Below are 11,044 nucleotides of genomic sequence, written 5' to 3' on the forward strand. Positions count from 1 at the left end.
ATCTGCCGTGTGTGGACTAATTATGTCATCGGGGCGTAAGGTCCCGGGCCCTATGCATAGGCAGTCCTGATGCCCCCCCATTTTTCCATTTTAATTTTAATCACTACATGAACAAACTGTATGATAACCAATTAAGACTTGATTCAGTCATATTTTATTTTGCTGAATGAACTAGACATTACATTTTTACATTAGCCTACTTAGAACTTTTATTTTTATTATGCTTTATTATATTAGTTTTGTACATTAACAAAAAGCTCCATTCATAATAAAAGACAAACAAAACTTGTGTCACTAGTCATTTTTATTTGGAGAAAAACGGATAAACGAAACAAATGCTATTGCTTACATACTAGCTTCCTCAAATGTATCGCTTATACTAAAGTTTATTCCCCAGTAAATGCCCACTGGCAGTGTTGGGGGTAACGCAAGTAATGTGCATTACGTAATAATATTACTTTTCTAAAGTTACGACTAAAGTAATGCATTTCTTTTTAGATGTACACATTAATATTTGAGTTACTTTTTCAAAACGCAAGTTACCTTTTTAGTTTAATTAATTCCATTTAAAAAAAATAATGAATTGAACTAAACGTAGTCACATTATGCACTCTATGCGTTGGGTTACACGCCTGTGTGGGAACAGTTTGTGTCAGAAACTGAGATGGCAGGCCAGAGCTCAACATTTTTGTGATGAAATATGCAATTTCTGAATGCAGAACTTTTCAGTCATAAAAACACCTGCAAGGCCTAAAAGAGATCAAGCCTCAGCCAAGAAAAAGTAACGCAAAAGTAACGTAAGCATTACTTTCCATGAAAAGTAACTAAAGTAACACAATTAGTTACTTTTTTGGGGAGTAACTTAATATTGTAATGCATTACTTTACTAAAAGTAACTTTCCCCAACACTGCCCACTGGCGTTTATAATATAATGTTGACATGATTGTACCTATGACACTGATTAGCCTATATTTGCTAATTTAAGATATTATAGTTTTGTATGCAAACAGCATACATTTAGTTTAGCCTATCACCTCAAAATCTGAAAGTGTATGTTCTGCTTTTTCAATGGCTTCTCTCAGTTCATTTTTAGCATTGATAATCGGGGATATTCAAACAGTTTAGCACTATTGTGACCGCTGTCCAGCTGTACCGGTCGGTCTTCATGGCCGATTTGTCTCCTCATCTCTCCCCGACACGGCTCGGTGGTTGTTTTTTCCAGTTTTTGCCCAGTGACAGTAATCTCTCCCTGGTATTGCCCAGTGGTATTTCTCTGTCCATCATGTATTCTTTATTAAACTATTGTTTCATCTGCAACTGGATCCTCGCCTTGTGTGTATTTCTCACTGTCAGGGCCGGCGCTAGCTATAGGCAGAGTAGGCAAATGCCTAGGGCCTCAAGCTTGGAAGGGGGGCCTCCATAACTGCTAAGTCCATGGCTGCGTCCGAAACAGCATACTGTATAGTAGGTACTGAATAAGATGAAGTACCTACTTACTTGACAGTAGGTACTGTAATGTATGAATCCTGGTAGTATGAATGAGATTCGGACATACTACATCCGCCATGTTGCTACATCACATGACATACGTCGTTATTACGTCATGTAATTCCAGCGCGAAAACAGCCGCATGCCTCTTCTTCTTCGTTGGATAACTCCTCTGCCTGGCCATCATGGGATAGTGAAGTGTCCATCATATGCACACTACAAAATCTAACCGGAAGTAGTAGGTCATCCGGGTACTTTTCACATACTGTTTTTCGAATACTATGTATTCTGACATACTACTCTCCTCGCCTACTGCATTTCGCGTACTATATAGTATGAAGTAGGTGGTTTATAAATCACTACTGACAGCATTAAACAAAGTTTTAAGGTGAGTTCAACTTTATGCTGTGCCGCCACTGCAAGAATTAAGTTTGTATTTAAAAAAGTTTGTATTTAAAGTCGAACAGCAAACAAAACTGGTGTAACCTAAAGTAAACTGTCTGTATATCTTGTAAGTCCAGTCTACACTTTATTTTAGTTTTCAAATCATCAAAGTAGTTTGTCTGTTTAACTTCCAGTGCAGCTGATTTGTATGGATATTTAAGGTAGTTTATAAAAAGGTATTGCAATAGTCTGATAGATAACTTTATACTGTATATTGGTTAAGTAAGAGGGAAATTATTCTTTATACCAAGTTAAAATAAAAAAACAATAAAAGTTTTCTAGGAGGTGTTCACCTGTAATTTTTTTACCGTTAGGGTTTTTGCAATGTACTGTTGTCTTTTTAATTTTACTCTTTGGAGAAAGCAAAACTGTTATCCTGTGTTATCCCAAAAAGGTGGTGTTTTTAATAAATGTGACTGCCTTAAAATTTTTAACACATGTGGTTTTGCATAATTTCTAATTACATTTTAGCATAAAGTTAATCAATTGTTGATCAAACTTAATAAAAAGTAAAAGTAATGGGGAAAAAAATGTTTATTAGTAGTGCTCATCTGATTTCTTACGCAGTAGAAAAACACGTTCTCACATTATTCTGAAAATTAGAGGGGTGTGAGGGGCCTCCAACATAAATTTTGCCTATAGGGCCTCCAAATATCTAGAACCGGCCCTGCTCACTGTAAAAAAGTGCTGTAATTATGCAGCTGGTTGCCAGTAAGTTGCATCTACTGTAGAAGATAAAGACTGAAAATGTCTCATGTTCATTTAATTTTGAATAAACTGTTGCCAGTAAATAACATAAATGTAAAATGTACAGTAAGTTACTGACAGCTATTTGCCAGTAATACCCAGTACTGTAAATTCTACAGAATTTTTTTACAGTGATATACCTGTGGACCTATAAAAACACTTGAGCAGTTTTATTTTAAGTTTTGACCGGTAAATAGTTGACAAAACATACAAAAACTATAGTTGAAGTTGTTTAACTTAACTTTTTAAGTTAAAGTAGCATAAAAATATATATTGGTGTTACAAAAATGCTGCATTTTTTTACAGTGTAGTAACAATAAAATGTCTTATTTATTAGTAAAACATTATACATTATAATTACATTATAAATCAAACAAACAGCAATTTAGGATTATTGGAGATGCTTGTGATGAGTTTGAGTTCACTTATTTAACATACTGAGAAACTCAATACAAAGAAATTTATTACAGGCATATACACAAGAATTTATGTAGGCTACATCATCTTTAGTTTTTCTAAGATTCTGATTGGTTATTTAAAAAAGATTGTAGAAACTCTTCCTAACATGATTAACATATGTTTTTCAGTATGTTTCATTCATCACACAGTGCATGTGAACTGGATATGTCATGGGTCATTTCATGATTGTCCTAGGTTTACATGGAAGTATAATGGTGTTTTATTTCTTCAGCTTCTTCAAGTGACAAGCGCTCACTTCGTGAAAGGTTTATTGTGTCTATTTCACAACAGGTGATGCTCTCTTTAAGCTTTTCTTTAGGGAAATGTAGAACTCCGTTGAAGTGAAACGCCAAGGCAACATGATCCCACACGTAGAACTGGTTGATAATATGTTCAGTCTCTGCTATTCTATTCTCTTCATCCAATAGCAACTGATATTCATGGTTTTCACAAATTGCTTGTGCTTTCCAGATAATTGTATCATTATTATAATCAAATAATAAACTGGATTCAATCTCTGGGAATTTCTCAAACTTCTCATTGTCCTCTGGGCTGTGAATGAGAACAACATACATAATCTCTTGTTTATAAAATGTGGTCTTGTATGCCCTGAGAACCGGATCTTTCACTCCACACTTTTGATTCTTGTATGCTTCCATCAGTTCATTCAGAGGAAATGTGAACCGAAAGTTACCATAGCGTGATTTCTGAATGTCGAATGCAGGTGATGTTGTGAATTTATTCAGGAATGTCTCCTGATTTTCTCTTTGCTCTTGGGTTCTGTCTGGGAACATCTCCTCTAGATAACGCTCCTCGGCTTCATTTATATTCTCTTCATTGATCTTCAGGCTCCACCATGAGAACGTATCATCTTTATATTCTCTTGCCTTGAATCCCTCTGAATTCAAGATTTCCTGAAAACCATGTTTGTTAGTGACATGAGTCACCTCAGAGATGTGAAACTCAACAGGGGTTGGATAATCAGGGATTTCTTTTGACAGATAGTCGAGAATCCTTAAATTATAGTTTCTATTTATTTGTAAAAAATCGTTACGAATTTGAGATGCATTTTCCTCAATCATGATTGTCAGGTCTTGTATGTTAATGTGTCCATCATGACTGACCTCCTCTCCTCCATATGAACTTACACCCACGGAAAAGACATTCTGTAAATATAAGATATGTTGATAAAGTTCAACTCGAATCATATTATTTTGAATAGAATTTTTGCTAACAATATAATCCACAGAAATCTCATAAACCTAATAATAAGATTTATGTATAAGATTTTTGCTTTATTGTTTCTTTTCATAATTATTTTATACATAAAATATACTATATTTTATACTGTAACACTTTAGCAGTAGGCTACTTCATGTTAACTTCCATACAAACCGCAATGACATTAAACTCATATGCAATTAAAACTCTCTGAAAAATAATTTAAAAAGTGATCAGTTAAGGAGCTAAGCGTTTAGTTTTATTATAAATAATATTGTAATATTTTTTAAACATATTTTAAATATGTATTGTAATTGACGCTGGTATTAATATATAAATTGTAACTTACGTCATTATCAAGTTGATCTGTGTTTGCCATTTTGTAAAGTTCAAGACACCACGCAGTAGCCTATGTGATTCTTTCACCCTCGTGAAAAAGTATAAGCAACGAATTACGCTGAAGTATTTAAACTCTGTTGACACGCCTATAAATACGGGGCTTACTTGTGAAAAAGAAACCTGGATCATGACAATGCGAATTAAAACTACAAAACGAAAGCTAAACACAACAGTTTCAATTTCTTAGTAAACCAGCTGCTTTAAGTTTCTGTTTCTCTGTAACTTTCTGTTTTGCAACACTGAAATTATTATTCTTCCTTTTGTAGTATGTTTGAGTAATCTCATTTCCTTGCTCTGGTTTTAATAGTGAACTGTTAACCCAGCAAACACAGAACGTTCCCCTAACGTTAGTTTTTGGTTATATTTTGGTTATTTTTTGGGACCCAAATAATAACGTTTTGGGAACGTTCTTTTTAGGTTTTATTTTTTGCAACAATAAAATAACGTTCCCATAACGTTGCAGGGTGGTTATTTTTAAATAACCTAAAAATAACTTATACAGAACGTTATTTTTTGGTTATTTTTTTGGAACCATAAAATAACGTTCCCATAACGTTACAGGGTGGTTATTTTTAAAATAACCTAAAAATAACTTATACGGAACATTATTTTTTGGTTATTTTTTGGGTATTTTTGGAACCATAAAATAACGTTATTTTTTTGGAACCATAAAATAACGTTCCCATAACGCGGCAGGGTGGTTAGTTTTAAAATAACCTAAAAAATAACTTATACAGAATGTATATTTTGGGTATTTTTTAACCATAAAATAGTGTTCCCATAACGTTAGTTTTTGGTTCCCATAACGTTATTTTTTAGGGTTTGTTTTTGGTTAGCCAGGAAAAATTTCTTTACGGAAAAGAACGTTATTTTTAGGTTAGTTTAACGTTATTCTAACGTTATAATAACGTTAGGAGAACGTTAGTTTTAGGTTAGTTTAAAGTTTTTCTAACGTTTTCCTAAGGTTATTCTAACGTTATAATAACAATCTCCTAACGTTATTATAACGTTAGAATAACGTTAAATGTTAGCTGGGAAACTGGTGTGAATGCTACAGACAATAAACAAGAGATAGCGGTTAAATTGTTGACGTACGTGTGCCACCCTAAACTGACCTCTGGATCAAATACCTTTTGTAATATAAAAATGTTTCGTTTTTCAAAAGGCGAGGAGAGACAGTGAAGATGAATCACCGCTGTGTGGATTTGTCAGCCAGACAAGAATTTAAGGATACTTTTAAATTATTTTTATTTTATTTTAAATTATTAATTTTAAACAGTAATGTTAGCTCCGTGTAATGGTCGATACGCTATAGCTATGATCGAAACTACGAAATGAAAACTACCTCTTCCATAGTTAGACACTACATAGAGAGAGAAAATGACATCTCCATGATTGGACAAAAACATTTAAATACATTTTTATTTCATTTTTCACTCTGACAATAAAATAATACAGAACAGTTTTTCATGATTAACGCTGAGGTAAAAACACAATCAAAATCTAAAAGAACCTTTTAATCATTAAGTAGCTTATTGTTAAGCTGGAAAGTTAATTTAACATTTTGAATTACATTTTTTATTAACATTCTCCTGTCAACTGAAGGCAGATCATTAAGGTGAAACTTTATCAGAAAAACTGGTCTTGTGAGAAATATACAGATGCTCAAATAAACATCTCGTATCATGCCGCATCTCCTCAATTTTATTAAAATGTATATCTATATATATATATAAAAAGGAAGTTTTTAAAATAATTGTATTACACATACATATATTAATTCATAATGTATAATAATATAATAACTATATATCTATATAATAATTTCAAAATATAAAATCATATATCAGTAAATATCTACACAAAGTGCAACTGTAAATAAAGTTGTATTTCACTGAGGTTAAAAGGTTTAACCACATTTTACCTCTTTCAGTGCAGAAACTGGTGTGGGGTTTATTTTGACACATGTGGGAGGTAGTCTAAAGAAGATGGCTTATTACTGGGGCTACTGGCCGGAAAGAGATCATTCGGCCAAAAAATGAAATTACCCAATGATTTACTCACTCTCAAGCCTTTCTTGATGTATATTATTATCTTTATTCAGATAAACACAATCGAAAGTTATATTGGAGAATGTCCCGGCTGATTCAAGCTTTAGTAAATGGTGCTTCTTATTTAAAGCCCAAAAAAGTGCATCCATCCTTCAAAAAAATAATCCACACAGCTCCAGTGCGTAAAAAAAGGCTGTCTGAGGGCAGTCAATTCAACTTTTTGGGGGTTCAAATCAATAGCACCATTTACAAAGCTTGGATCAGCCAGGACATTTTCTAATATGACTAATATGATTAAGATAATCATATATATCGAGGATGACTTGAAAGTGAGTAAATCATGGGGTAAGTTTTATTTTTAGCTGAACTATCCCTTTAAAAGAAAACCTGAACAATCCAGTTTACCATCAGAGCTCTTTGTCATTGGTTCTAAATTTTCCTGGTCCCTTCTGACTTTACTGATGGTTAATGATGGTAAAACACTCATGGCAAAAGAACCTCATGTTCACTTATCCATCCGTTTACCTGGTGACCTAACTACATAAAAGCCATTTATTGCTCAAATATTAACAAGTCTCAATACAACACACACACACACAATAAAAATAGTCAATTTGCTAAATAAGGACTGATTTGGTTCATGGCCTTTTTCATCTAATATAAGCGTTGGATATTTATACTGGCACATAAATAATTCAAACCGAGGTTATTAATCTGATCAGACATTTGTCTTAAAGGGACACTCCACTTTTTTGAAAATATGTTCATTTTCCAGCTCCCCTACATTTGATTTTTACTGTTTTGGAATCCATTTAGCTGATCTCCGGGTCTGGCTACCACTTTTAGCATAGCTTAACATAATCCATAGAATCTGATTAGACCATTAGCATCGCGCTACAAAATAAACAAAGAGTTTCAATATTTTTCCTATTTAAAACTTGACTCTTCTGTAGTTACATTGTGTACTAAAACCGACAGCGTAATATCACTGCTCCATGTTACAGCAGCAAAGTTCTTGAATATTACGCCAGATTGAAAGTATAGTTCCTAGCCATATCTGCCTAGAAAATCACAACTTTTAATTTTCAGTCGGTGTTAGTACACAATGTAACTACAGAAGAGTCAAGTTTTAAATAGAAAAAAATATCGAAACTCTTTGGTTATTTTTTAGCATGATGCCAATGGTCTAATCAGATTAAATGGATTATGCTATGCTAAAAGGGGTACTGCCAGACCTGGAGATCAGCTAAATGGATTCCAAAACACTAAAAATCAAATGTTTAACTCTAGGGGAGCTGAAAAAAAAAGCATATTTACAATAAAGTGGGGTGTCCCTTTAAATACACAGACTTAGTGCCACACAGAAATTATCGGAACACTGGTTTCCTTGCTAAAAATCCTTTAAATTTTTTTCCCATAGATTTTTGGATTATCGCAAACAAATTAAACAAGTTTATGTTTGTAAAAACTACTTAAATCTCCTAATATAACTATAAGGCCTAGTCCTGGATTCATCTAAACCCAGTCCTGGAAACCGCCCCATAGACTTCAAAAATCATAAAAAGTTGTGTCTCTAAAGATTAACTTAACTAAAAAAAAATTTCATACAATTTACTAAATTTTTTTAAGGTAAGTGGTCACAATCAATTTATTTAAGCTACATTTAAACACAAATTTTTTAAATACAAAACAAAACAAAAAATCTTTTCGGTGAGCTACTGTCGTGTGTGGATTATACCTTTTGTCATCTGTCGATTATTCCTTCTGTCATCTGCCGTGTGTGGACTAATTATGTCATCGGGGCGTAAGGTCCCGGGCCCTATGCATAGGCAGTCCTGATGCCCCCCCATTTTTCCATTTTAATTTTAATCACTACATGAACAAACTGTATGATAACCAATTAAGACTTGATTCAGTCATATTTTATTTTGCTGAATGAACTAGACATTACATTTTTACATTAGCCTACTTAGAACTTTTATTTTTATTATGCTTTATTATATTAGTTTTGTACATTAACAAAAAGCTCCATTCATAATAAAAGACAAACAAAACTTGTGTCACTAGTCATTTTTATTTGGAGAAAAACGGATAAACGAAACAAATGCTATTGCTTACATACTAGCTTCCTCAAATGTATCGCTTATACTAAAGTTTATTCCCCAGTAAATGCCCACTGGCAGTGTTGGGGGTAACGCAAGTAATGTGCATTACGTAATAATATTACTTTTCTAAAGTAACGACTAAAGTAATGCATTTCTTTTTAGATGTACACATTAATATTTGAGTTACTTTTTCAAAACGCAAGTTACCTTTTTAGTTTAATTAATTCCATTTAAAAAAAATAATGAATTGAACTAAACGTAGTCACATTATGCACTCTATGCGTTGGGTTACACGCCTGTGTGGGAACAGTTTGTGTCAGAAACTGAGATGGCAGGCCAGAGCTCAACATTTTTGTGATGAAATATGCAATTTCTGAATGCAGAACTTTTCAGTCATAAAAACACCTGCAAGGCCTAAAAGAGATCAAGCCTCAGCCAAGAAAAAGTAACGCAAAAGTAACGTAAGCATTACTTTCCATGAAAAGTAACTAAAGTAACACAATTAGTTACTTTTTTGGGGAGTAACTTAATATTGTAATGCATTACTTTACTAAAAGTAACTTTCCCCAACACTGCCCACTGGCGTTTATAATATAATGTTGACATGATTGTACCTATGACACTGATTAGCCTATATTTGCTAATTTAAGATATTATAGTTTTGTATGCAAACAGCATACATTTAGTTTAGCCTATCACCTCAAAATCTGAAAGTGTATGTTCTGCTTTTTCAATGGCTTCTCTCAGTTCATTTTTAGCATTGATAATCGGGGATATTCAAACAGTTTAGCACTATTGTGACCGCTGTCCAGCTGTACCGGTCGGTCTTCATGGCCGATTTGTCTCCTCATCTCTCCCCGACACGGCTCGGTGGTTGTTTTTTCCAGTTTTTGCCCAGTGACAGTAATCTCTCCCTGGTATTGCCCAGTGGTATTTCTCTGTCCATCATGTATTCTTTATTAAACTATTGTTTCATCTGCAACTGGATCCTCGCCTTGTGTGTATTTCTCACTGTCAGGGCCGGCGCTAGCTATAGGCAGAGTAGGCAAATGCCTAGGGCCTCAAGCTTGGAAGGGGGGCCTCCATAACTGCTAAGTCCATGGCTGCGTCCGAAACAGCATACTGTATAGTAGGTACTGAATAAGATGAAGTACCTACTTACTTGACAGTAGGTACTGTAATGTATGAATCCTGGTAGTATGAATGAGATTCGGACATACTACATCCGCCATGTTGCTACATCACATGACATACGTCGTTATTACGTCATGTAATTCCAGCGCGAAAACAGCCGCATGCCTCTTCTTCTTCGTTGGATAACTCCTCTGCCTGGCCATCATGGGATAGTGAAGTGTCCATCATATGCACACTACAAAATCTAACCGGAAGTAGTAGGTCATCCGGGTACTTTTCACATACTGTTTTTCGAATACTATGTATTCTGACATACTACTCTCCTCGCCTACTGCATTTCGCGTACTATATAGTATGAAGTAGGTGGTTTATAAATCACTACTGACAGCATTAAACAAAGTTTTAAGGTGAGTTCAACTTTATGCTGTGCCGCCACTGCAAGAATTAAGTTTGTATTTAAAAAAGTTTGTATTTAAAGTCGAACAGCAAACAAAACTGGTGTAACCTAAAGTAAACTGTCTGTATATCTTGTAAGTCCAGTCTACACTTTATTTTAGTTTTCAAATCATCAAAGTAGTTTGTCTGTTTAACTTCCAGTGCAGCTGATTTGTATGGATATTTAAGGTAGTTTATAAAAAGGTATTGCAATAGTCTGATAGATAACTTTATACTGTATATTGGTTAAGTAAGAGGGAAATTATTCTTTATACCAAGTTAAAATAAAAAAACAATAAAAGTTTTCTAGGAGGTGTTCACCTGTAATTTTTTTACCGTTAGGGTTTTTGCAATGTACTGTTGTCTTTTTAATTTTACTCTTTGGAGAAAGCAAAACTGTTATCCTGTGTTATCCCAAAAAGGTGGTGTTTTTAATAAATGTGACTGCCTTAAAATTTTTAACACATGTGGTTTTGCATAATTTCTAATTACATTTTAGCATAAAGTTAATCAATTGTTGATCAAACTTAATAAAAAGTAAAAGTAATGGGGAAAAAAAT

The 11,044-nt window shown here is 33.7% G+C and overlaps 1 protein-coding gene across 1 annotated transcript; it reads right to left on the reverse strand.

The window, feature by feature from the left end:
* Window positions 1-2,467: 2,467 nt before the first annotated feature.
* Window positions 2,468-4,889, reverse strand: LOC135746307 (uncharacterized). The gene is made up of 2 exons (XM_065264936.2): window positions 4,710-4,889; window positions 2,468-4,305 (listed from the first exon to the last, which is right to left on the reverse strand). Exons 1-2 carry the CDS (start codon window positions 4,737-4,739, stop codon window positions 3,337-3,339), a joined length of 999 nt encoding a protein of 332 aa, XP_065121008.1. The 5' UTR covers window positions 4,740-4,889; the 3' UTR covers window positions 2,468-3,336.
* Window positions 4,890-11,044: the final 6,155 nt, after the last annotated feature.

The sequence above is a fragment of the Paramisgurnus dabryanus genome, chromosome 7, assembly GCF_030506205.2.
Source record: "Paramisgurnus dabryanus chromosome 7, PD_genome_1.1, whole genome shotgun sequence".
NCBI lineage: Eukaryota > Metazoa > Chordata > Actinopteri > Cypriniformes > Cobitidae > Paramisgurnus > Paramisgurnus dabryanus.